The following is a 27,521-nucleotide window of genomic DNA, read 5'->3' on the forward strand; positions in this document are numbered from 1 at the left end:
TCCTGCCATTTGTCTATTATTAGTTAAACCTATGACCTTCCCATATTTTCCCCTTCCATTAAATATGTATGGATTTTTGGATCACATTCTCACAAATATTAGTTTTTACTTGTCCAGGGTGAATACTTTCTACTCTATTTTAATCTGTAGATCTTTTTGGTCTCTTTTTTACCGTTTCCTTTTAATTGCAAATAATAGGAATAGTCTTCAAAGTTCACTAAAGCATTACCAGCTCTTAGATCTTTAAAGATTATTTTTAAATGAAATCTCCCTGAGCAGATCCTTTTGATACTTGAAACACACCTCTAGGCATCAAAGGAACTTAGATGTATCTGAAGTATGGCTAAAATAGTTAAACACAAGATATTGTACTTCATTCACACTAATCTAAATTGATTAAAAGACTTCATGAGACAGTCCATATATGTTTTATTACTAAAATAGAAATATCAGCCATTTTGCTTTTACCCATTCCATAACAAAAAGGTACTACATTTCTTTGGCAAAATCTGCTTGTGTTTCAGTTATTTCAGAAGTTAAGTGACCGGTTTCTCTTTCCCTTCTCTTCTCTCTCTGCCCCCTTTTCCCCCCGCCTAGAGTGTTATTTTGCAAAGGATAAAAGATACATTTACTATGTTGTTGTTGCCAGTTTTGCTTTAAAATTAGTACTATACTTGCTGTTATCAAACATCTGGTACTTCCCCAATCTTCTAGAGTTCATCAGTTGAACAAACTTTTTCTACCAATTCACTTTCTGGATTTTTTTGTTTGTGTTTCAAATTTACCAAGTAATACTGCAACATAATTCTTATAAAAGTAAGGGATTACTAATATCCTAATTTGTCCCAAATGTGTTGCTTTATTTTTCACTAGCACGTGAGGCCCATTGTTGACTTGGCAAAGTCATTTTGTGTAGATTTATAGGAAAGTTCAAGAAATTAAATACAGTAATTCCTCATTTAACATAGTAGATACGTTTCAGAAAATGATCATGCTAAGTGAAAACGTGTTATGCGGAGTCAATTTTCCCATTGAAAATAATGGAAAAGGGGAGGGTTGCGTTTCAAGTGCACATGAGCTCGCAGCTCCAGCCTGCACTTGTTAGCAGCTGGGACCGGGGACATAAGGTTGAAGGAGAAAGGGACTGAGTTATAGCAGGGAGGGGAGGTGTTTGGCTCTGGATAAGGGAAGGGAAGGACAGGGGAGGGGGCTTGCAGCCGGCGGCTGGGTTTCCCCAGCTGGCTGGTCACTGGCAGCTGCGCGGGGCTTCCTCTGCCTCCTTACAAAGCGGTGGAGGTTTGCCGCTTGCTGCGCAGTTCCCCGGTTGACCCCCTTTGGCCAGATGCCTTGCATCCGGCCAGAGGCGGTCACCGGGGAACGGCGCTGCGAGCAGCAAACCTCTGCCACTTTGCAGGGAGGCAGGGGAAGCCTCGCGCTGCTGCCAGGCACCGGCCAGCCCTAGGGGAAATTGTGTTATCGTGGGAACGGGGTTGTGTTGTTTGAAAAATGTTCCCTTAAAAAAAAAAAAAAAAAAATTCTATCATGAAAACGTGTTAAGCAGGCACATGTTAAGTGAGGAATTACTGTATATATAATGGCATTTTTTATTAATATGCTTGCAAAAGGGAAGTAAAAACAAGTTTTAAATTTGTAGGATTTCAACTTTAAACATTATTCATTTTATTGAATAATTACCATACATAGTAAATTTGAATCAGAAATGTGCAAAGCTTCCATTACTCTTTCTAAAACTAATTTGAATTATTTTGTGATTTGTAACAGTAAAAATGTTCTTTGCACTAAAATGACAGTTGGCTCGATTTTAATTTTGTTAGCAAATATTTTTTATGAACTCTAATCATAATAGTCATGATTTTTTCCAATGAAACACAAAAATAATTATTTAAACCTCTCTCCCAGCATATTCTGGTGTGAAAAGCAGAGAATTCAGCTAACTTAAGTGGCAGGATTATTTATTCAAAATTTGGTATCTGTCAGTAACCGCAAAGGTATGACTTTATTTTGCACAAACAAATCCACAATCAAACTCTTCAAAATATATAGTTGATGTAGAAGTCAGATTTTTAAAGGAATTTGCTGTATAAATATGTTTGTATTTTCAGGCAGTGAAATAACTGACTTTGCAGATAACAACTTCAAAATATTATTCCACTAAAATGTTTGAGCATGGTTTTTGTAGCATTACAATATGTTGTCCATTAACATATTGCTGTTCCTAACTGAATATAATGTACTCTTTATTGTGTCTGTTTATAGTGCCTGCAAAAGGACCCACTGTTCAGACAAAAAAAGTAGGAAAAGCTGAAGCAGTTTTAACATGGAAGCCTCTTAGAGTGGATGAGCAAAATGGGTTTATTAGATATTACACTATATTATACAGAACTATCGGTGGAAATGAAACAGGTAACAAAGGCCAGATAATATCAATTTTATTATTATTTTTTATTATTTCTTTGAATATTAATTTTCTGAAGTATTGGGTTACTGACTACTGCACAAAGCAAGATAGAGAATTATGTGCATCTAGGAGCTGTCTCATCAGATCAAACTGTAAGTGTTTATTTTGTTGAGATTTTTTTAAAGAGGAATCTTTAAAGTTTTTGAGAGAGAGAGAGTAGTTGTCTCTGCATTTGAACCCCTGTAGCTTAGTTACATTTGAGACCAGAAGTGTCCCTGATAAAAGCACTAAATATTTGGTTGAGAACATGTAATACAATGAAACTTAAGGAGCTCAATTTATTTAGCTTACCAAAGAAAAGATTGAGAGCTGACTTGATCCTTGTCTTGTCTACATGGAGAAGACCTCTGGTATTAGAGAGCTATGCTATCCATCAGATAAAAGGTAGAAAAGGGGAAACTAGACAAATTCAAAGTGAAAATAAGGCGCACGCATCACAATAAGGATAATTAACCTTGGAACAATAGTACTCGCTCCACTGAAGCCAGGCTGTGCACCCATGTCCAGCAGGTGCAGCCAGCTCCAGAGTGGGACCTGTACACTCCCTGTGGTTTCCCCTGTTAGAATCATAAAATCCTACGGCCGAAAGAGACCTCAGGAGATCTCCAAGTTCTGCCCCCTACCCAAAGCAGGACCAGTCCCGACTAAATCATTCAAGCCAGGGATTTGTGAAGCCAGAACTTAAAAACCTCTAGGGATGGAGATTCCACCCCCACCCTAGGTAACCCATTCTAGTGCTTCACCACCCTCCTAGTGAAATAATTTTTCCTAATATCCAACCTAGACCTCCCCCATTGTACCTTGAGACCATTGCTCCTTGTTCTGCCATTCATCATTACTGAGAACAGCCTCTCTCCATCCTCTTTGGAACTTCCCTTCAAGAACTTGAAGGCTGCTATCAAATAATACCCCTTCCCTCCGCTAAGTCCTAGTCCCGCAGCTTCTGCCAAGTGCTGCAGCTGGGACCGCACACCCCTGCCTGGTGGTCACAGACAGGGTCATGTGCCCCCTTTGTGTCTATTTTCAATATTACAGCTATGAAAGTGTGTAACTTCCCATTAAATTGTTTCTTGGATGCTTTGTTCCCATACATACATATGTAGTATGGTTTAGAATAACGTGTATATTTAAGAGGTTGTTCCAAATAACTGTATAGATCTTTCTCTTATAGCTGTGAATGTGGACCCTTCCAAAACAGACTATACCCTCTCCTCCTTATCTAGTGACACTTTATACATGGTGAAGATGAAGGCATATACAGATGAAGGAGGTACAAGTGGTCCTGAATTCACATTTACTACACAAAGGTTTGGTAAGCAGAAACAATGTATAGAGACTAATTGTAAAAAGTGTGTGTCATGTGGGTGCTTAATTTGTGCACACAATTCATTGTTTTCTTCTAGTTAAAGCCTATGGCCCCAAACCAATATAGCTCCTTTGTGCAATGAGCTCTGCAGATATTTAGTAAGGGACATTGTTCCCTAAATGTTCTGTGTTCATAATTTAAAATAATAACAACTGGGGTGCTGAGAAGGGAAGAAGATCCCATAAGAGAATGCAAGTATTTTTTTCCATGGATTAGCTGTGTGTACAGTTTTTGTAGGTATAGCATACTTTTATATTGCAGACAGATGGTTAGATCTGTGATGTTTTCCCTTCCCTTTATGAAATCGACTTATGAATATAAATATGCATTACTCAGAGATTATTTGGACAAAATACCTAATGTTACCTATCATTCTTCTTCGGATGATGTCCCTGTAGGTGCTTCACTTCAGGTGTAGGGATGTGCCAGAGCTATGGAGCGGCTACACCTGGTGTGGAGCACCCATGGGGACACACACCTCGAACAGTCGTTACTGCACAAGGTGAGTAACTCCCTTTATTTTAATGTTACACTCTGCTGGATATGTGTACCCTATTTTGGTCTCATAGACTCATAGACTTTAAGGTCAGAAGGGACCATTATGATCATCTAGTCTGATCCCCTGCACAATGCAGGCCACAGAATCTCACCCACCCCTCTTAGAATAATCCTCTCACCTATGTCTCAGATATTGAAGCCTTCAAATACTTTGAAGGCCCCAAGATGCAGAGAATCCTCCAGTTGTGATCTGTGCCCCATGCTACAGAGGAAGGCGAAAAACCTCCAGGGTCTCTGCCAGTCTACCCTGGAGGAAAATTCCTTCCCGACCCCAAATATGGCAATCAGCTAAACCCTGAGCATGTGGGCAAGACTCACCAGCCAGACACCCAGAAAGTTCTCTATAGTAACTCCTGTCATCCCTCCATTGACCTATTTCCCACTGATAATGAATGGTCAATTAGTTACCAAGATCATGTTCTCAAACCATCCCCTTATCATAGAACTGGAAGAGACCTCAGAAGGTCATCAAGTCCAGCCCCCTGCTCTAGGCAGGACCAATCCCATCTAAATCAACCCAGCCAGGGCTTTGTCAAGCCGGGACTTAAACACCTGTAGGGATGGAGACTCCACTACTTCTCTAGGTAACCCATTCCAGTGCTTCACCACCATCCTAGTGAAATAGTTTTTCCTAATATCCAACCTGGGCCTCTCCCACCACAACTTGAGACCATTGCTCCTTGTTCTGCCATCTGTCACTACTGAGAACAGCCTCTCTCCATCCTCTTTGGAACCTCCCTTCAGGAAGTTGAAGGCTGCTATCAAATCCCCTCACTCTTCGCTTCTCCAGACTAAACAGACCCAACTCCCTCAGCCTCTCCTCATAGGTCATATGATCCAGCCCCCTAATCATTTTGGTTGCCCTCCGCTGGACCCTCTCCAATGCGTCCATGTATCATTCTTGTATGAGAAGTTAGAGAAATGAATTATAACAGTGTTTATAATTTAAAATGTGCTAATGAGAGCCATTATTGGTGCTCTAGAAGTCTTAAAGACAGGGTAATCAACTTAATGACTTGTAAACAGCCTTGTTTTCCTACAAGTGCAAAGGTAATTCAACTAGTAAGTCATGTTACCATACCACCTGGTACTGGAATTCCATTTTGATCAGGTAATTTTCCAGAGATGGGGGAATGGAGAACAAAAGATTCCCACCTAACGGGAAAGTCTATCCCCACCTAAGGCAGAGGTGGGGAATCCTTTTTGAATCTCGGGGGCTGTTGACCCACTGAAAAATCAGTCAGGGGCGGCACACAAGTGAGAAACAAAAAAAAAAAACCAACCAAATCCTCACTCGTATGGCTCCTGACTGAGAAGGAGAAAGACCCTCCCCACATTCCCTTCGCATACCAGAGTCTAAGGGGCCCAGGCTATTAGGTTGTGTGCTCCAGACAGTTGGGGAGGGAGGGGAGGCTTAAGCCCCAACACAGGTTCCCCAATGTTGGAAGGGAGACCCAAGCCTCGGGGGCTGGATCTGTGATAAGGAAAAGCCCCACCTCTGTAGTAAGGAAAAGTTATCAGGTCTTTGTCTTCGACTGACTTGAAAACAGAGAGAACTCTAGGCCCAAGTTAGAGTAAAACATCATCTTTGACTTGAAGACTTGCCTGAAATAAGAACAGCTCTTTAGGGTAAGAATCTGCATGCAGTGTGTTTTTTAGTGTAGTAGAACTAGCTGCGTTTACTTTTCATTTTAGTAACTTAGTAACTTAGGGTATGTCTACACTTGCACCTTCTTTCAATAGAGGGATGCAAATGAAGACATTCGAAATTGTAAATGAAGCCGGGATTTAAATATCCCACGCTTTGTTTGCATAATTGCATTATGGTGCTATTTCGAAATACAAGACTCGGTGTAGATGCAGTTATTTCAGGAGAACGCCCTTCTTCTGAAATAACCGTTAAACCTCATTTTATGAGGAATAAGGGTTATTTTGGAAGATGGGTGTTCTCCCAAAATAACCGCATCTATACCGCGTATTGTATTTTGAAATAGCGCTATTTCAAAATAGCGCCATAACGCGATTATGCAAATGAAGCATGGGATATTCAAATCCCGGCTTCATTTGCAATTTCAAATGTCTTCATTTGCATCCCTCTATTGAAAGAGGGTGCAAGTGTAGACATACCCTTACTTTGATCTGTCTGTTTCCACTTACAACACTTAAAAATCCTACTATTTGTACTTGATAGTAAACAAAAGTGTTTTTATTAAGCCCAGAGTAAATAATTGTTAACTGGGGATGGGAGACACAATCAATATGCATATCTCTCTTTCATTAATAAAAGAGGCTTACCTGATAAGCTTTTAGGTCTAGTTTACATTACAGTGGACAATCAAATTAAGATATGCAACTCCAACTATGTTAATTACGTAGCTGAAGTCGACGTATCTTAAATTAAGTTTCCACGCCGTCCACACAACAGGAGGTGGATGGGAGCAAATGCTCTCGTTAGCTTCTCCTACTCCTCATGATGAGCAGGAATACCGGTGTTGACGGTGGTGCCCTCGTAGTTCAATTTAGTGGGTCTTCCCTAGACACCCTAAATCAAACCCTGGGAGATCGAGCATGGCAGCGTCCATCTTCTGCGTAGTGTAGACATGGCTTCAGTGTGTAAAACTTTTACACACAGAGTCAGATTTATTTGGGGTTGTAATCCCTTTGGGGGTCGGTTTCCGGGGTACTGTGCCCTAGAATTGCATCCTCCCAGAGCTGAAGTGGTTCAGTGTCTGCATTGCTCTTTTAGGGGAAAGTTACTTCCAGCTCTGTGCCTTACCTGGGGGAGACCACAGAATCTGGCCCAGCAGGACGGGGTAGTTGGGAACCTCAGAGTGCAAGAAAATGAGTGTCAATAGCATGATCAGCACAGCAGGGAACAATCCCAAAGGGTCTTCTGTGACCACACCCATCACAGGATCCATGTCTTAAGTCAAGTTATGCTTTTTTAGGTGCTTTAAATATGTTATGAACTCTTCTAAATGTCAATTGGAGATTCTTCCCATATATATATCAGAGCAATATATCCCTGTGAAGTGAGTCTATCTCCCTATAATGAGAAGGTGCTAAAAGTGAGACTTTTGTTACCCCCTACTCATGTAAGTTCATAGTTTTTGTAATGCGTGCACTGATAATACAATAAAGGAAGGCTAAAAGAATTGGGTTTGTTTAGTTTAGAAAAGAGGAGACTGAAGGGAGGACATGATAGCAGTTTTCAGGTATCTAAAAGGGTGTCATAAGTAGGAGGGAGAAAATTTGTTCATCTTGGCCTCTAAGGATAGAACAAGAAGCAATGGGCTTAAATTACAGCAAGGAAGGTTTAGGTTAGACATTAGAAAAAAGTTTGTAACTGTCAGGGTAGTCAAACACTGGAATAAATTGCCCAGGGAGGTTGGGGAATCCCCATCTCTGGAGATATTTAAGAGTACGTTAGATAAATGTCTTTCAGGGATGGTCTAGACAGTACTGGGTCCTGCCATGAGGGCAGGGGACTGGACTCGATGACCTCTCAAGGTTCTTTCCGGTCCTAGTATTCTATGATTCTATGAATAAGCAAAATTAGCTAAGAATTTTTACTGTAAAAATACTCAGACTTTAAAGATAATGAAACAGATCATGGTTCAGTTCAATTCTAGTAGGGCAGAGCTTCCCACAATTGTCTTATTGGATACCCTCTTCCAGATCTAACAGCTGCCCGAGTATCTGTGTCCATCTCATCACTGATACTTTGTGTGTTCATGAAAATACCTGCCATCTCTTCACTATTACATACAGATGTAGTGTGACACACACAGTTAAAAACAACCCTCTCAGTACTGAGCTAAGTTAGACTGGAGAGTTGCTGGGCAACTGAATCTGTGCTCTACAGTGGCTGCAGGGGAACAAAACCCCAGAGCTTTTATAGCTTCATCTGGTAGTCTGTTATGAAAAGGTAGTAAAATAATTGGGGCTGCCAGCTAACTGTTGGTAATACGTGATTAATGCACAGCCTAATTTGTTTGTTAATATTATAACACATGTTAATTGCAACCCCTCTGGGCAGGAGCACAGCATCTACTGCACCAGAGCCTGATCAGGCACAGTAAGGCAAGCTGTTACTGGAGGGAAGGTAGAAAAGAAGAGGCTAGAAAATGAAATAGTCCCAATCCTGGCTCCAGTGAAAAAGAAGACATCTTGATACCCCCACCCCCAACCCCAAGTGACCATATTTCTTAAAGTAAAACAGCTGGGGGGGGGGAGGTTGCCAGAGCCATCCACCCTCTCCCAAGTGCCCTTCCTATGTCTCCTGGCACGTAGCATAGGTTGAAGCTGAGTCTTCCCCTCTGAACTTCCCACTTCCTGCCCCAGCCCTGTGCCAGCTAGGGATGACTCCCTCTCCCGCCCCCCATGTCTCCCCCTCACCCCCCCAGTCCCAGGCTGGGGTGCTGACTGCACTCCTGAGCCCTGTGCTGCTTGCATTTGGGGGCGCTAAGCCTTTCTCCCTGAATTCCACACTATCCATTGCAAAGTCTTCCCCGCCTACCATCACTGTTCCCTGTAAGCTGTGTGCTTGTGCAGGTGTTCAGGAGAGATTCAAAAGCTGCCCAGCTCATTAGCAGAGTGCCTACAGCTAGGGGTTTTTTTTCCCCTACTGGTGATTCACATTGGCACATGCCTCAGTGCAAGTAAACAAATTATTATGCACATGGATGGAAAAGATTAGAGGGAATATTACCTACCAGCCCTGTGCTGCCTGCAGCTGGGGTTGGGGCTGACCTCCCTCACCCCACTCCATACCACCTGCAGCTGGGGCTGCAACTAAACTCCACATCTCCCCCAGCTGAGGCTGTACGTTCTGCTTTCGTGATAAAGAGATTGCACTACAGTATTTCAATGAGGTGAACTGAAGTTTCTTTTTTACAGTGCAGATGTTTGTAATGAAACATAAATGTGAAGTTAGCATTGAACACTTGGTATTCTGCATTGTAATTGAAATCAATATTTATGAAGATGTAGAAAATCTCCAAAATATTTAAATAAATGGTATTTTCAAACTGCTTAACAGCACAATTAATCTCAATTTTTAATTGCTTGGCAGTCCTAAAAATAATTAATAAGTAAAACCTGCCATTATATTGTTTCTACCATGTACTCCCCAGAGATGTCACATGTACCCCTGGGTCTGTGAGTACCACCTTTTGGGAACCCCTGATGTATGGTAAAATCTTGTAAGTTTTATGACTCACAAAAAGCCAGCACTACTTGTTTTTGTGTTTCTCTCCCTCCTCCCCCCCCCCCCCCCCCTTTGGAATGATTGTCAGGGAAAGCTCTGCAGAGCTTTTTTTTTTTTTTTTTTTTCCAGAAAACTAGAGTTCTTCCTTTTTTCTCTTTTAGGAAAAGGAGAAATTGAAGCCATAGTTGTACCTGTGTGTCTGGCATTCCTATTAACCATCCTTCTGGGAGTATTGTTTTGCTTTAACAAACGGGACTTGTAAGTAAACGTAGCATGTATTTCTATTACATTTTACTATATCTGAAAATTACTATAATGTTTCACTGCAATGTATGTCTCATGATCCTGATTCTCATCTCTCACTGATTTATATCTGTGAGTAACTCCTTAAGTGAATCTATTAAAGAGGTTTGGGAGAAGGACGGAAATTGGATTCATGTTCCTCTTAAAGATCTGGAGGCTTTTTTGTAACAAAATAATTCCAAGAGCTCTTTTTAAAAAGTGTGTTCAAACATAATTAAATGTTTTAATAAAAACATTTAGGAGTCCTGTGGAACCTTAAGACTAAGGGCACGAAATAACTAAATTGGACTTAACTCCCGATTTTACAAAATTGAAATAGCGTGTCCCCAAGTCTCAAAATTTGTCCAAGACAGGCTCCATTAATGTGGATGCGCTATTTCGACTTAGAGCCTCATGAAGCCTAAGGGAAGTAATTCATTCAAATTACTGTAGAGAGTAGTTATTTCAAAATAGCAGCACCTCAGCATCCATACTACCGCTATTTCAAAATATCTATTTTGAAATTAGCATTATTCCCTGAGGAAAAGCAGTATAGATTTTTAAATAAGTGGCTCCTTATTTCAAAATAACGGACTTGGTAGTGTGGACGTTTCACTTATAAATTCGTCCTAAGTGGGGAAAGGGGCATTTCAAAATAAAACCCTAGTGTAGACCAAGGCTAACATTTATTTGGGCATCAGCTTTGATGGATAAAACCCACTTTGTCAGATTCATGCATCTGACAAAGTGGTTTTTACCCATGAAAGCTTATGCCCAAATAAATTGGTTAATCTTTATGGTGCCATAGGACTCCTTAGCATTTTTGCAGATATAGAGTAATACAGCTACCCTTTTGAGACTTGAATGTTTTTAGGAAATTCTTGCTTTTCTTTGCTGGTTTTTGATTTTCAGTACAAACTGAACATTTTGATCATTTCTGTTTTATATAGTTAATACACCATTAAGGAATTCTTGCACTTCATCTAAAATCTATTTTTCATAGATTGTGTGGGTATGTCTACACAGCAAAGTTATTTCGAAATAACAACATTTCAAAATATGTAAACCTCATTCTTCGAGGAATAGCACCTATTTCGGAATAGCTATTTTGGAATAGGTGTTGTGTAGACAGTGAATAGGGTCTATTTTGAAATAGGAGCCTCCATCCCTTCCCAGGGTGCCGTGCTGGCCACTCTGGCACATACCAGGAAAACTCTTCTTCTCCCACCACGCCTCTTCCCCAGAGCTCTTAAAGGTCTAGAGCAGGGGTGGCTAACCCATTCTGGGCAAAGAACCAAGATAGCAGTGGATCCAGTATGAAGAGCCGGGGCAAAGTTGTTGGGGGGGAAAGAAAAAAAAAAAAAGACTCCCTCTTTTGCCCCTTTAAAGGGAGCCCCCAGTCGTGTTTGGTCAAGCAAAAAAAAAAAAAAAAACCCCAAAAAAACCCTCTTTCCCTCTCTTTAAGAAAACACATTTAAACGCTTTTTGGCCACAGCAGGCTCCCAACGCCATCTTTAATTCTCATCTTTCATGGTCGCGCCAGATGGCTCCCCTGCCAAAGTCAGCACAGGGAGCTGGAAGGAGAGGGCCATTTTTGGGGGTGCAGGGGCGGCTTATGAGCCACAGGGGGGGGCTTTATGAGCCGCACCTGGGGGAGCAGGGGACGAGCTGAATGTGACTCATGAGCCTCAGGTTGGTCATGGCTGGTCTAGAGTCTGTCTGGAGCCTAGCACCAGGCCTGCCAGCCCTGAGCCACTCTGCTGCAGCCCTGACTCAGTGGCACCAAAGAGAGCCAGCCAGCCGGTACCAGCCAGCCCTCCACTGCTCCCCAGGAGCAGTCCTCCAGCTCCCAAGAGCCTGCCGGGGGCCAAAAGAGACGGGTGCCTTCCTGGTCTAGTGTGGAGGTGATGGACCATATTGAAGTTTGGGGGGATGCCACCAAGCTCCATGATCTCTGCACCAGACACAGGAACACGGCCGTATGGCTGCCAGCATGGCTGACAGAGGCCACATCTGCACCCAGGAACAGGTGCGGATGAAGATTAAAGAACTGCAGCAGGCCTGTGGCAGGGCCAGAGATGGCAGCTCCCAACCAGGAGCAGACACAGACAGCTGCACCTACTTCGATGCCCTGGACTGCATCCTGGGGGGCGGGACAGTCAGTTCCTCGCAGGTTGTCATCAAATCCGGGGTGAAGCCAGCCGATGTCGTCTTCCCTGAGGGCCCTGATGATGGCACGGGGGAGGAAGAGGAGGAGGGCCAGGAGCCAGAGGAGGCCAGCATCACCGTCCAGCTGAGCCACAACCCCCGAGCCATCCCTGCGGACCTGTCCCAGGTGTCATCCGAGGCCATGAACATCATGTGAGTCCCAGCACTGTCCCCTTATGCAGGGGGGAGAGGGGACCAGGGACTGCGCACATTGCCCCAGCTGGCTGCCACACAGGAGCCTTGGCCTGTTAGCCACAAGGGTGTGTGGAGAGATATCACATGCTCCTGACCCCGGGGTGGGATACGGCAGGACAAGCCCCCTCTACAAGGAGGCAGGGGACATCCCCTCCTCCCCCCGTTCCCCCACACACACATGCTGATTCAGGGGCATGGGCGCACTCTTGGGGCAGCTCTCACTACTGGGGATAGCAGGGCCCCCTGGACATACCAAACATGGCTTGTGTTCAAGCACATCAACTGTCGTCCTCACCTTGCAGAGGGGGGCTGGACTTCAGGCACTATATCCTCAGGGATGACTGACCATTTGTCCTTGTTCTCCACAGCCGGACCAGCTGCTAATGGAGAGTACACCACACCACCCAGAACATCCTCCTGCACCCGAGGGCTCCGCAGGCCCACCCGGCCAATGGACAAATACCAGCGGCAGCATCTGGGGACGCTGTGAGTCCTACATCGCCCACTGGGTCGAAGAAGACCTGCAGCTCTAGCAGCAGAGCTGGGGGGAGCAGCTTACCCAGGGCCACTATATCTGCGCCCATCTGCAGACCGTGGTGCAGAGCATGCTGCCTCCTCCCACTTCCGCCTCTGCTGCCCCTCCCAGCGATCGCGCCTCCTCCCACTCCCTTTCCTTCTCCTGATTCTCCCTCCATGTCCTCCACACACTCCCGGGGATGCTGAGGCCCCTGCATCCGTGGTGCTGGGAGCCAACGGCCCTGGTGCCGCTCCGACCCTGAGCCTCTCTTCCCCCTTCCAGCTCCCTCCTCCCAAGTTTTCCCCTCCCACAGGCCTCCCACCCTCTTTCCTCCCCTCTCCTGCCTTCTTTCTCTCTTCCCCTTCCCTCCCCCCCCCCCCCCCCCGCCAGTTTTGTTGAATAAACAGAGTTTGGTTTAATCAACACACGTATTTATTTCCCATCAGGAAGAAGGGGTTAGGGAGGGATAAGTGGAGGGATGTGAGGGAGGAATGAAGCACAAGCCTCCAGTGGGGCCAACCAGGGAACACGGTTACTGCTCCTCTGGGTAGAAGCTCTCCCTCAGGGCCTCCTGGATGCAGACAGTCCCCCAATGAGCCTCCTGGCTAGCAGCCATGTGGGGCTGCGCATACAAGCTGGCCCAGTGCTCCGCCTCTGCCACCCAGCCTGGCAAGAAGACCTCCCCTTTCCACTCACACACATTGTGCAGCACGCTGCCACCACATGCGGAATATTCCACTGCGCAAGATCCAGGCAGGTGAGGAGGCACCCAAACTGTGTCTTCAGCCACCCGAAGGCACCCTCGACCATCATGTGGGCTCTGTTGAGCCTGGCATTAAAGGCATGTCGGGAAAGATTGAGGTGTCCCGTGTAGGGCTTCATGAGCCAGGACTGTAGGGGATAAGTCGCATCCCCCACTAGGCAGAATGGCATGTCCACATCCCTGATCCTGAAGTGGCTGTCGGGAAAGAAGGTCCCAGCATGCAACCTCTGGCACATGGAGGAGTTGCAGTACAGGCGTGCATCGTGTGCTTTGCCCGACTAATCAACATTAATGTCCAGAAAGTGGCCTTAGTGGTCAGTCACAGCCTGCAGGATAACCAAGAAGTTTCTCTTCTGGTTTATAAACATGGAAGCCTGGTGTTCCGGGGCACAGATGGGGATATGTGTCCCATCAATGGCTCTCCCGCAGTTTGGGAAGCTTAGGGTGCCAGACCCCTTGATGACTGCATCGACACCGGCGAGGCAGATGACTCTGCAGAGCAGGACTCTGTTGATGGCCTTGATCACCTGCAGAGGGACACAGAAAACAGAGTCACTGGGGTGCCAGGGCTCCTGAGAGCGCCCCCCTCCCTGCCATTGCTCCCCTCCCCCACGCCTCAGCAGCAACCCCCCCCCCCCTGTAATCCTGGCCACTGCAGGCAGACTATAGTGTGGCCGGGAGAGAACAAACTCTCCCAGGGAAGGGACTTGTGCCACCTCCACCACCCCCCTTTTCCTAGGACAACCCATTCCCTCCTTCTACACACACCTCGGCACAGTCGCCGGAGATTGCCATACCTGCATGAGCATGATATTGACAGTGGATCCTCCCCGCACCGAACTGGTTCCCCACGGATCAGTAGCTGTCCAGGATGGAGCGCTTCCAGTGGGCAATGGCAACACACTTCTGGAGGGGAATGGCGGGCCTCATATTTGTGTCCTGTCACCTCCGTGCCAGAGCGAGCCACTCGCAGAGCTCCAGGAAGGAGTCCTTCTTCATCCTGAAGTTCTGGATCCATTCTTGGTCTCCCCAGTGCTCGAGGACTATGTGGTTCCACCATTCGGTACTGGTGTCCAGACGCCAGATGCAGCGGAGCACGTCAGTGTCCAGAAGGGTCTGGAAGAAGGCCTGTGGGTTGGGTTGCTGCAGATCCTGAGGCAGCCAGAAGAAAGTGCTGCCAGACTGCAGCTCTTGGACATGTTGCTGCAAGAGTGCCCATGGGCAGCTCTAGCTCCATGTTACAGAGCGCTGTGGTGTCCTGAGTGAGGGCAACCAGAGCACGCAGAGGAAAAAATGCTTTGCTGTCCCTCAGCGAGGTAGGCAAGCAAGTAGGGAAATCTAGAACCGGCTGTCCTAGGCGTCCCTTTAAGCTCGAGCCTCAGATAGCCTCAAGCAGCAGCCACACAAGGTAACTACTGACCTGATACCCTGCCAGAACTGGTTCTGGCCGGCCTACGTGCAATTCAGCATCCAATCAGTGTGAGCGCACTATTTCAAAATAGCAAAACACTATTTTGAAATGCATTTTGTGTGTAGATGCATTCTTTCAAAATAACGCTATAATGTAAACATACCCTGTGATAAAATAGGTTAAGTATGTAAACCAGCTTTTTTTTTTTTTTTTGACGGAAGAGAAGCAAAGACCACCACACCACTGGAACATGTTCCACATCTCTCATTCTTGCAGATTTTCTGTCTTGACTGATATCTCTCTCAAAAACTCTGCTCCAGTCAGTCAATAGCAGCTTGCAAAGATGCTGACTTCTGAGTTCCTACAGGTCACTCAGCCCTCTCTTCACCCTGTTCCCACTTCTCCCATTAGCCCACCCTTCTTCTTGCCCCGTTCTGTCCCTTTCCCCAAGTGCACCCTACCTTCTTTCCGCCTCTTCCTGACCTCTCCCTCACTGAACAGCTAATCCTCAGTGGGCAGGAAGCACTGGGGAGAAGGATGAAGGCCAACCATTGGGTGCTGAGCATCCACTTTTTTTCACAGGTAGTCCAGCATCACAGCATCCACGGAGTCAGCACTTATGGCTACTGGCCTTTGGCTGGGGAAAAGTAAAGACTATCCCTATGTCTGGTCACTTGGCTAAAGAGTATTTTTCGTAATGGGATTTACCAATCTACCTATACTTGTCCCCCTTAGGGCAGTTTCTTTATGAGCCATAGCTGAAGGACAATCTGGCAGTGCCTATTAATTAAACGGTTTACTGGTCAGGACATATTCTCTTCCCCTTCTTTAGCAAAGAGGTTTAAACAGCTGGGAGTGAGGTGGGTATATTACTCACATTGTATTTGATAACAGTTTTAATATTTGGGGACTTTTACAAATTACAGGGGTTTATAACTGGTTATGTTTAAGGAGCTTGTCATTATTTCCTCAATAAAAATATTATGAACTAGTTTCAGTTGGATTGTCTTTAAAATTGTTTGCATTTTTTCTATTTATATTTTTAATTGCAAAGCCTTTCTAGACGTATGTGGCACTCCTTTCCATGGTATCTGATGAAAGTGCCAAAAATTTATTTTTTTTCTGGTAAATTGGGTAATGCTCACCCAGTAAGATTTAACTGTCACTTTGTGCCTTCAAAATGCTATAGATTTATTTTATTACCTCTCCCACCCACCCCCAGTGTTCATCTTATTTTATGCGGATGGGGAAGTCCCCCAATAAAAATGTCTAAGCTATATAGAGCCTATCTTATCTAGCTGTAGTAAAATGAAGTAGCAGTGAGCATGAAGTGTTCTAGATACAATTTTGCAAATTAGCACAGTAGACTTCAAATGTGACAGGACAAAATCAACATCTGTAACATTTCTATCATATATTAAAGAGACTAGTAATTGTATGATAAGAGAATAAAGCATAGCTGTAAGCATGTTTGCAAATTTTAGAGGTTCAAAAATATATTTTCCATTTTTTTTATCCTCCTATAGAATTAAAAAGCATATCTGGCCTAATGTTCCTGATCCTTCCAAAAGTAACATTGCTCAGTGGTCCCCTCAAACTCCAACTAAGGTAAGATTGAATCTTTATGATAGTACATAAAATATTTTAAGAATAAACTGACCAGTAGGAGCCTTTTAAATTGATATTGAAAAAGACCTTAGCTTTCCAACATGTTTATCCTAAAGTATAAGAGGAAAATTTTATCTGAGTATCATCAGTGTATTCAGCATTAGGCAGCAATGGTCCCTGTTACAAGGAACTAACAGAATCTAATTTGGGTTGTCAATATGTGTCTAGTTTAACATTTTCTAGGTTTAAGATAGACTGTGTGATTTTTCTTTGATTTACCTCAGTTGTGTTAATCATAAGTAACTAAGGGTATGTTTACATTTACCTCAGATCGAATCTAACGATTGATCCACCAGGGATCGATTTATTGGGCCTTGTGAAGGCCCCTAAATCAATCACTGATTGTGCTCCATCAACTCCGGTACTCTACCAGAATGAGAACAATGAGGTAAATCAGTGGGAGAGTTTTTCCCATTGACCCATTTCAGTGTAGTCACGGGTCACAATAACACTGACTCCAACCATGTTAACATAGCTGGAGCTATGTAACTTAGGACAACTTAACCCCAAATTATAGATCTGCCTACAGTAAAATCAATGGAATTGTTAAGTTTAGAATCCGTTTTTTTGGAGCAGTTTATATATATATATAAAAAAAAATGAAACACAAATACAGAGAGGGGGGGTTACAACAGATACTCACAGCTGCATCTTGAGTGCACAATACAACAAGTGGTGTGCTGCACAATAGTAGAGGAGAGGACATGCTAATCAAGGAACCAGAAAATTGCTGAGAGATATTTAATATGCCTATAGATGTGATAGCATCTGTTGTGAGATCTTAATCTGAAATACCTCTGCAGGACACAATGCATGGTGCTCCATTTATCCTAAGTATGACAGAAATGTAAGGTTAAGAGTATACACTCCATGAAACAGTGGCTCCCGGGAGTCTGTCTACTTATGACTTTGATACTTGGAAATGTAAATGTTGTAAATACTGACAAGGAACTGTCAAATTCTGCAGTAGGCAGAGCCTGTGGGAGTCTCAAAGCATAACTCTGTTGCCATCTATTGGCAACAACTGACTTTCTTCTTTTCTTTCAGCATAATTTTAGTTCCAAAGATCAGATATATCCAGAAGGCAGCTTCACTGACGTAAGCGTGGTTGAAATTGAAGCAGATGACAAGAAGTCTTTTTCAGACCAGGATCTAAAACACTTCAATTTACTTAAAAAGGAAAAAAGTACTTCAGAGGGGCACAGCAGTGGTATTGGAGGATCTTCATGCATGTCTTCTCCTCGGCAAAGTGTTTCCGATAGTGATGAGAGTGAAACAGCACAAAACACTTCAAGCACTGTACAGTATTCAACTGTCATTCTCAATGGCTACAGAGACCAGATTCCTTCAGTTCAAGTCTTTTCAAGGTCTGAATCCACCCAGCCACTGCTAGATTCAGAAGAGAAACCAGAAGATAACTCAGGAGGCTGTGACAGTGCAACTCCAAGGCAGCAGTATTTCAAGCAAAATTGTAGTCAGGATGAAACCAATACAGATGGGTCACATTTTGAAAGAGCAAAGCAAGTTACTCCTCCAATAAATGAGGAGGATCTTGTTGGGCTTGCACAACTGCAGATTTCAGATCACAGTTTACAGCAGTGTGGCTCTGGGCCAGAGCAAAATAAGCATGAATCTGCTTTGTCAGATGTGTTAAGTTCAAGTACTGAGGGTCAGATTTTGAGACTGGAAACGATGGGGATAAACACAGCAACAGTTGATGAGATACCAAAAAGTTACATGCCACAAACTGTAAGGCAAGGGGGCTATATGCCCCAGTAAGAACAGAGAGACTGCCTCTGTTAGGCCTTCACTAGTGCCTGATCCATTTCTTTTTTCCTTGTGTTTCTCATGAGTTAAGCTAACCAGTTTTATCTGATTTCAGATAAAAACATTCAGATTGATTTAGTGAAGAGAATTTGATGGAGAGTACAGGAGAGAACTATATTTCATTGGGATATTTCCAGTCCAGAATTACTGGTGATCCTATTCTAAGCACTACATAGACTGTCTTATTTGTCTGAATAATTGAACAGGTCCTTGTACTGCCTTGCTGTTTTGTTTGTCTTGTAATGTCATATTTAAACTTCACTGATTGAAAATAGCAGATTTTACTTTGTTCCATAGGCCAAAGGGGCATATAAGGCCAGGTCTACGTTGGCAGAGAAAATTGATGCAAGATACGCAACTCCAGCTACATAAATTACGTAGCTGGAATCAACATCCCTTTCTCTGATTTTTTGGAGCAGCCCCCCAGCAGAACATTATGAGAGAAATGCTCCCATCAATTTCCTTTGCTTCTCACTACAGCGAGGAGTACCACTGCTGATGAGGGCACCCCCAGGATTCGATTTAATGGGTCTTTACTAGACCTGCTAAATCAAACCCTGAAGGATTGATTACCAGCATGTCGATCCACTACCACGTCGAGATGTGCCCTAAAAGAAAAATACTAGAAGCATTCTGACATTGTGTGATATTAAGATGTCCTTTGAATAAGCTTGATTAGACAAAAGTGTGTTACTCCAAAAGTTTTTTTTTTTTTTTTTTTTTTTAAATCGGGAATTACTTTAAAAAAAAATTTAGTCCACACGCATCCTTGACTAATTTCATTGACTTCAGTGAAGTTAGAAAAGAGATGAATTTGGCCTCATGTTTCTAATGTAGGAGCATCAGACTAAAAAGTGTTTTAGGCCTCATGTAAAGAACTAAAAACAAAGGACTGAAGGACTTGCAAGCCATTGTCACACAGTGCAATCAAAATGCTAGCACTGCTTACCTTCCTATAAATGCTAGTCTAGTAGTCTGTTTTCTGGTGGCATTCTGCTTCTCTCTCTCTCTCTCTATATATATATATATATATATGTACAGACACGCACACAATCTCACTCGTATATAGAGTCTAGGCATAAAAATTACTTACCTTGTAATCTGAGCCAAATGCATGGCAACTGAAATTTCATATTGAGCATTAAAAACTTTGAAGGATAATGTAGGTAAGAAAAACTCCTCTGTAGGCGAAGTGTTTATTTAAAGATGAATAACTGTTTATCTCAAGTCACTGATTAAACGTATATCTTTGATTTAAAATTGCCCTTTTACATACAAAGTTTGGATGAGGAAAGATAGGAAGTATTAAAACATAATATTCTAAAATGAATTCTCGGGTTTAGATTTAATTTTTACAAATAATTTAGGGGAGGAAAATCACTTCTTTCCTTTTGCTTTACTACCAAGAGTGGGAATCTATGATTTCCATGCCACATTGTAATGAAGTCACTGAAACAAAAAGTGGCAAAAGAAAAACAATTCCTTGTTGTAGTAAGGCACTGATATTGCTGATATTTTGAGAAAAATCTAGAACCCTAAACTTGAAAATTACATATAAAACATCTTTCCCTTTTTTATTATGAGCCTGTAAAAATCAAAATATCTAGATCCTTTGCTTGCTGCAATTCTTGACATTGCAAAAGGTCTAGAGAACATGACCTATGAAGGAAGACTAAAAGAATTTAGCTTGTTTAGTTTGGAAAAGGGAAGACTGAGGGGGGACATGATAGCAGTTTTCAGGTATCTAAAAGGGTGCCACAAGGAGGAGGGAGAAAACTTGTTCTTCCTGGCCTCTGAAGATAGAACAAGAAGGAATGGTCTTAAACTGCAACAAGGGAGGTTTAGGTTGGACATTAGGAAAAAGTTCCTAACTGTCAGGGTGGTTAAACACTGGAATAAATTGCCTAGGGTGGTTGTGGAATCTCCATCTCTGGAGATATTTAAGAGCAGGTTAGATAAATGTCTATCAGGGATGGTGTAGTTAGTACTGGGTCCTGCCATGAGGGCAGGGGTCTGGATTCGCTGACCTCTCAAGGTCCCTTCCAGTCCCAGTATTCTATGATTCTACATCAACCTCTCTTCCATTCTTCTCCTTTCTGTTTCTAACAATTCTCACACCTTACAGAGGATAGTTTCTCAAGCAACTATCCTTGAGATCCTTTCTTGTGGATCTTATTACTCGGTTAATAATAATAATCTTTACGTTTTCCCACATACCATCTGATCAGCTTTACAAAGTCATCTTCTGAACCTTGTCATTTAGTTTTTCAGTCTGCAAATAAGAAGTCACGGGCATCTCTAAATCTGTGATTCTCAGGTAATTCAGAAACACTACATGCTGTATCAGAAAAATAAAGCCTCACTTTATACCTTAAAAAAATTATTTGTTCACTTATTTTAAGATCTCTGTAATAAAGATTCCTCCCTCTGAAGGTCCTCAAATGCAGTGGTTCCAAGCTATGGCCAATGTGTCTGCTGTGGGACTTGGGAGAGCTGCTCACATAGTTCTAACTTTGCTCACCTTCATCTGCTAACTCATATTAAAGGGGAAGCATAAATTTACCTAACTCTCCATGTAAGCAGTTGCTGTCGTTGCCACAGGGGAGTTATACAGTGATGTCGGTGAGAGTGGTGAAATGGTCTATGCGGCTCTTTAAGATGCATTCTATACCATGGAAACTTTAAGAACACCTGTACTGGGATATCTGGAAAAGCTTTATTTCATTCATGTAGTGCTGCAGATTTTCTTACTTTACTGACGTATTACAGTAATAACGTATCCAGAAATGTAAGGGTTGCAGTATTGCTATGCAGAAGACTGTAACTTTGTTTTTTCAGAAACTCCTCCATAACATCTTATTTCTCCCTATTTTGAATCTTTTTTTTTTCCTCCTTTCTGGAGGCATGTATCCTAACAACATCCAATAGCGCTTCCTAGATGATATCAATAATCTGCAGTACTCTATAGGTCAAACTACCACTTTACTAGAACTCATCTTTGGAGCACTAAATTAGAACTGAGGAACTCATTTCTTCATCTGATATGTGTGGAAGAATTGCTTATTCAAAAGGTCCTGGGAAGCCTATAGCTGACACTGTATATTCTGTTTTGTGGGTTTCCCTAGGTAAGATACACTTCAGCCAAAAGGAGATGAATCCTGAAAATATGTGTATTAAGAGCCTCAACATCCACATTCTTACTGCTGCATCCTTTGTGCTCTTGTCCCATTTGTCACTGAGACTTAAAAATTATGTCTTGATGCTAACATTGGAACCCTGCTCTGATTTATGTAAATAGAAGCCATTTCAGAATCATTAATTGTTTTAAATCGAAAACAAAATTAAATGTAATTTCAAAAGAAAAGAATCCCATTTTTACCCAGCCATGATAATTCAGATCTATTACTAGTGATATCTTGTATTCAGCATTGCTGCAGATTGTAACTGTCTTGCTATTGTGTGAAAGACACACTATTCCCCACCCCTGTATTTCCCATTGATACTTAAATTTCAGTATTCAGACTGCTGCAGAAGATAGAAGGAAAAGGTAGTAAATCCACATGTAGGTAGATTAACTCACTATAAAATTCACAACAGGTAAAAGCAATGAACAGTTATTGCCTTTTCATTAAATTTTTGTCTGTGCCAAAATTGTATGCTCTGCAATGTTCAGCTTTTGACCTGAAATAGTTAACTTAATTTTAAGTCTAGAAAGCATCCTTACACTTAATTTTGTATTGGATACTGTATCTTGCAATCAGTTTTTTTTAAATGTACATTAACAGTCTACCTAGTCTTCTATTAGTATACATGCAAAGGCAGACTTTTTTTTAACTTTGGTGCACTTTAAGTTAAAATAAAGGCATTATTAAAATAAAACTACAATTAACACTGACATTGTTGTGTGCCCATTTTGATTAATTGCCAAGAACTAGCATTACTCAGATGGGAAAGAAGAAAGAATGTTGTTCGTTCAACAGTAGGGAAGAATGGAGAGTTAAGAATAAGCATCTTTTGTACACCAGCACACTTTGAATGTCTGTTTGGTGCAAATTAGCTAGTTGCTGGTCTCTTTATTCCTACAACTACTGTAAATATTGTTTTTAGTACCATACCATAAATTAATCATGGCTTAATAATCTCTCTGGCTGCTCCTGAGATCTCAGGCTGCGTCTACACTGCAGGCTTCTTGTGAAAGAGCACGTCCACACTGCAAAAGCGCATTGGAAAAGCAATGCGCTTTTGTGCAAGAGAGTGTCCACACTGCATGGACTCTGTTTCCCAAGAAAGCTCTGATTGCCATTAACAAAATGGCCACCAGGGCACCTGTGCGTCTTTCAATAGGCTGTTTTTCCACCAAAAAACGGTTTCCCGTCCACCCACACGTTTTTGTGCAAGAGCTCTTGCTCAAAAAGGAGTTATTCCTCATAGAAAAAGGAATATGTATACTGCAAAAACCCCTCTGTTCTGTTGATTCACTGTACATTTTCTTGTGCAAAAACACGCTTGAAGTGTGGACACTCCACACTCAAGTAAAAAACTCTTCAGAGTAGACATAGCTTCAGTGATTCTCTTCTCAATACTCCACCCAGACAAAGCCCCAATATTTGGCAGCAGCCAAGGATTGCAAGCCACAGCCTGGGAGAAGCAAAGCAGAAGTAGCTTTAAGACCCCTTTGTGTTCTGCAGTCTTGGGCTGAGCTGTTTACCATCTAAGTGTCTGGCTGAAGTCACACTAAGGTTGATTGTCAGGAGTGGCTGAAACACAGGGATATGTCACTAGAGATTCCTTATTTTGGCATCTGGGAAAGGGTTGGCATATGATGGTTATGAGAGTTATTCAGCACCAAGGGACTCCCCACTGACATCTGTATATGGAAGTAAGTCTCCTATAGCTGGGTTTAGAATCCTTCGATACCAGCAATGCAGCCAAGGTTTGAAACCTAAATCAGCCTTTTGATGTGGGATTATCATGTGCCTGATGTAACCCCTCTTTTTAACTTCAGTAATAGCTGTCTTGCAGCTTTATTGTGGGCAGAGTCCAAATTGTTATCTGTATTCTTATGCCATTCACATCGCTGCATTGATTTAACCAAAAATAGGTTCCCAAACTGGAACCTGACTGAACATGTGTTGGTGCTCTTTCTCTGTTTCTAATTATTTAATTGCATTTAAAAAGCATATTTAAATTTCCTGATATTATTTTTCCATATCATCGCTTGCTGCTGCTGTCATGTAAACCCCATCTCTGCTAAAATGTTCTCCATCCTAACGGGCAAAAATTTTGGCAATTTTGTCTTAAACATTTGTCTATTTTTACTACTGCAATAAGAGTATATTTGACACTAAACATGCTGCTATTTCAGTTTTCAATAGCTATAATAAACTTCAGATGAAGAAGTGGGTTCTACCCACGACAGCTCATGATACCATTTACATATTTTGTTAGTCTTTAAAGTGTTACCAGACTATTTGTTGTTTTTTAAGTTTTGCTGTTATAGACTAAATCGGCTACCCCTCTGAAGCTATAATAAACTTGTAATTTGTTTTAAATATAATAAAATGCATTGCTGAAGTCCCTATTTTGAGCATCTTTCCATTTCAATTAAAATGGAATTGAAGCAAAAACTTAATTTTTTCTTGTAAATTTGGTTCGTAAATGAGAGAACTGCACTCTGTAGGGTGTGGGGGCCAGGTGGGAAGAGTTTGAAGCCAGAGTCTCTTAACTATTACTCTTGATTCATAAATCGTGGCTGTGTGCTAAAAAAAAACGAAGTAGAAAAGGTGAAGCTACTGTTCTACAAACGTGTTCTTAATAATTGCTCTTTCATTTGTCATGGCTTTTGCAGGCTAAACCATTCTTAAAGGGAAAGCAAGGATTCTTCATTTTTAATATAACAGTAGTTTTAAAATGTCTGTTCTTAAGAAGTTGATACTTGACCCTCATCTCTAAGGGTGTGTCTACACTGCATTCCTCTTTTGAGAGAGGACTGCAAAAGCAGGCAAACGAAGCACAGATTTGAATTTCCCACACTTCATTTGCATAATTGCGACCAGCCGCTTTTTCGAAATACCCTATTTCGAGATTAAAAAAATGCCATTTAGAAGCAAAATGCAGGACAATGTAGCACTTTAAAGACTAACAAGATGGTTTATTAGATGATGAGCTTTCGTGGGCCAGACCCACTTCCTCAGACATTTCTATCACTATTTAGATGCAATTATTTCAAGAAAAAAACGTTCTTTCGAAATAACCCTTACTCCTTATAAAATTAGGTTTATTTCGAAAAAAGGGTTTTTTCTCGAAATAAGCAGTGAGGAATTCTGTGGCACCTTATAGACTAACCGAAGTGTTGGAGCATAAGCTTTCCTAGGCATAGATCCACTTTGTCAGATGCATGTAGTGGTAATTTCCAGAGGCAGGTATAAATATGCAGGCTAGAGATGATGAGGTGGACCCAATCAGGGAGGATGAGGCCACTTCTAGTAGCTGATCTGGAGGTGTGAATACCAAGAGAGGAGAAGCTGCTTTTGTAGTTAGCAAGCCATTCACAGTCTTTGTTTAATCCTGAGTTGATTGTGTCAAACTTGAAGATGAACTGTAACTCAGCAGTTTCTCTTTGAAATCTGGTCCTGAAGTTTTTTTGCTGCAGGATGGCTACCTTTAGATCTGCAATTGTGTGTCCAGGGAGAGTGAAGTGTTCCCCTACAGGTTTTTGTATAGTGCCATTCCTAATATCTGATTTGTGTCCATTTATTCTTTTACATAGGGACTGTCTAGTTTGGCTGATGTATATAGCAGAGGGGCATTGTTGACACATGATGGCGTATATTACGTTAGTAGATGTGCAGGAGAATAAACCAGTGACAGTATGGCTGATCTGGTTAGGTCCTGTGATGGTGTTGCTGGTGTATATATGTGGGCAGAGTTGGCACCGAGGTTTGTTGCATGGATTGGTTCCTGAGTTAGAGATATAATGGTGCGGTATATAGTTGCTGGTAAGAATATGCTTCAGGTTGGCGGGTTGTCTGTGGGTGAGGACTGGCCTGCCTCCCAAGGCCTGTGAAAGTGAGGGATAATTGTCCAGGATGGGTTGTAGATCACTAATGATGCGTTGGAAAGGTTTAGGTGAGGACTGTAGGTGATGGTCAGTGGTGTTCTGTTGGTTTCTTTCTTGGGCTTGTCCCGTAGCAGGAGGCTTCTGGGTACACGTCTGGCTCTGTTAATCTGTCTCCCCACTTCCTCGTGTGGGTATCTTAGTTTACAGAATGCTTGTTGAAGATCTTGTAGGTGTTGGTCTCTGTCTGAGGGGTTGGAGCATATGCGGTTGTACCTCAGTGCTTGGCTGTAAACAATGGATCACGTGGTGTGTCCGGGATGGACGCTGGAGGCATGCAGGTAAGCATAGCGGTCAGTAGGCTTTCGGTATAGGGTGGTGTTTATGTGACCGTCACTTATTGCCTGCATTTGCATTCCTCTCTCTAAAGAGGAATGCAGTGTAGACATACCCTAATTGACTTTTAGCTTCAGCTGTTACCAACTCACCGGAGACCAGCTCAGAATGGAACAGTTAGAAATTCCACATTTGCTTTAAATAGATCTTTGTAAGTCAGGAATGCCATAAAAGCATCAATACTTCAGAAACACACTTCTTCTATAAAATATAAGTAGATAACACTAGCCCTGTGATAACAATAATGATTATAACTGTGTGACTTCCATCTTGTTTTATAGACTTGTGTGTCTTGCAGGCAGTCCAATAGCTGTGGTCATTATATTTATTTGTTGACAATTACTTACTGGTTTTTAAAATAGTAAATGAGCAAGCTTTGCTATTTTGTTTCAGATCACACCTCTTTTTTGTTTTTCCCTGTCAAAACATACTGCTTACATGGACACTGTCAAAGTGCAGTCTACTTGGATATTTTTTTCCATTTTAAGTTAAACGGACTCCTTCCAGACTATTTGTTGTTTTTTCAGTTTACCTGTACAGACTAACTTGGCTATCCCCTGAAACTTCCTTGTTTTTAGTAATTATAAAATATTTTTCAGAATGTGAAAAATGCAACAAAAGAGGAAACTGTGAACCTGAGTATACAAAGTATTTTTTTCAGTTCTAGTGCTCTTCATTGTTTAAAATCAAATGATTTTAAAAGGTTATTCCTTTTAAGCATGATGTCTTTCCTCTGTCAGGTAGGTAGGAAGGGAATGCAAATTAGGTGTGAAAGCAGATGCATAATAATTGTGCATTTCTATATACAGTGCAGTAAAATTTAGCTTAAAATAATAATATCACAATGAGTTACTTAATAACAAGCTGGTTATAATATTTTATTGGATTCTAGAGACTAGTACTAAATATTAAATACTGTGAATTAAAAAGGCATTTAAATAACTTCCCTCATAGACTATAGACACTCACATGTTAATGAAAATATCAATACAATTTCTAGACATCTGTAACATTTTGACAGTGAATGTAAATACCAAATGGAGTTTACTATTGTTTATATATTCAATCAATTCACATATAACCAGAAATTAAACTTGCAAGTGCTGCTTAAGCCTCCTTTATATAAAAACAATGAAATCGCATTCCAGTATTAATTCCTTTGCAAGCTATTGCATGTTTATTGTCATGTAAGTGTTGTAACCTGTGTTAACAATTTTATTGTAATCATAAATGTCTGCCTTTTTTTTATTGTATTGTACCTGAATGTTGCTTTTCTATTACTAAATTTTATAAAGTAAATTTAAAAAAAAATCCCACACCTCTGCCATTACTGTGTTTGCATGTTGTCTTAAGGCTAATTTTAAGCAATTTGGCTTTTTTGGTTTTATACAGTTGTCATGCAAATATCACATTTTGGACACTGTGCCAAACTACTAAAAATCAAGAAAACTTTCCAGAGATTTAAGTGGCTGTGGAAGAGTCAGATGGAGATGTCTTTTTAACATTAGATTGAGCAAAAGCATGTGAGTATATATTTGAGATCTGACTACACTGGTAGGCATTGTACTCTTTCTGGTTGTTTATA

General features: G+C 41.9%; 2 protein-coding genes across 3 annotated transcripts in view; both read left to right on the forward strand.

Annotated features, from left to right (window-relative positions):
- The window catches only part of IL6ST (interleukin 6 cytokine family signal transducer), a 79,826-nt gene extending 52,621 nt beyond the window's left edge, over positions 1–27,205 (forward strand). For both annotated transcript variants that reach the window (XM_006139561.5, XM_006139563.5), the window contains exons 12-16: positions 2,278–2,424; positions 3,651–3,791; positions 9,774–9,870; positions 16,515–16,596; positions 17,704–27,205. In XM_006139561.5, the coding sequence (XP_006139623.1) occupies positions 2,278–2,424; positions 3,651–3,791; positions 9,774–9,870; positions 16,515–16,596; positions 17,704–18,435 (1,199 nt within the window). In that variant the 3' untranslated portion in view covers positions 18,436–27,205. The remainder of the gene's footprint in view (positions 1–2,277; positions 2,425–3,650; positions 3,792–9,773; positions 9,871–16,514; positions 16,597–17,703) is intronic.
- Positions 9,877–16,508, forward strand: LOC149524191 (uncharacterized). Its single transcript, XM_089779389.1, has 2 exons — positions 9,877–12,255; positions 12,666–16,508. Exons 1-2 carry the CDS (start codon positions 11,876–11,878, stop codon positions 12,679–12,681), a joined length of 396 nt encoding a protein of 131 aa, XP_089635515.1. The 5' UTR covers positions 9,877–11,875; the 3' UTR covers positions 12,682–16,508.
- Positions 27,206–27,521: the final 316 nt, after the last annotated feature.

This window comes from Pelodiscus sinensis, chromosome 6, assembly GCF_052426305.1.
Source record: "Pelodiscus sinensis isolate ZL-2025 chromosome 6, ASM5242630v1, whole genome shotgun sequence".
NCBI classification, from domain to species: Eukaryota; Metazoa; Chordata; order Testudines; family Trionychidae; genus Pelodiscus; species Pelodiscus sinensis.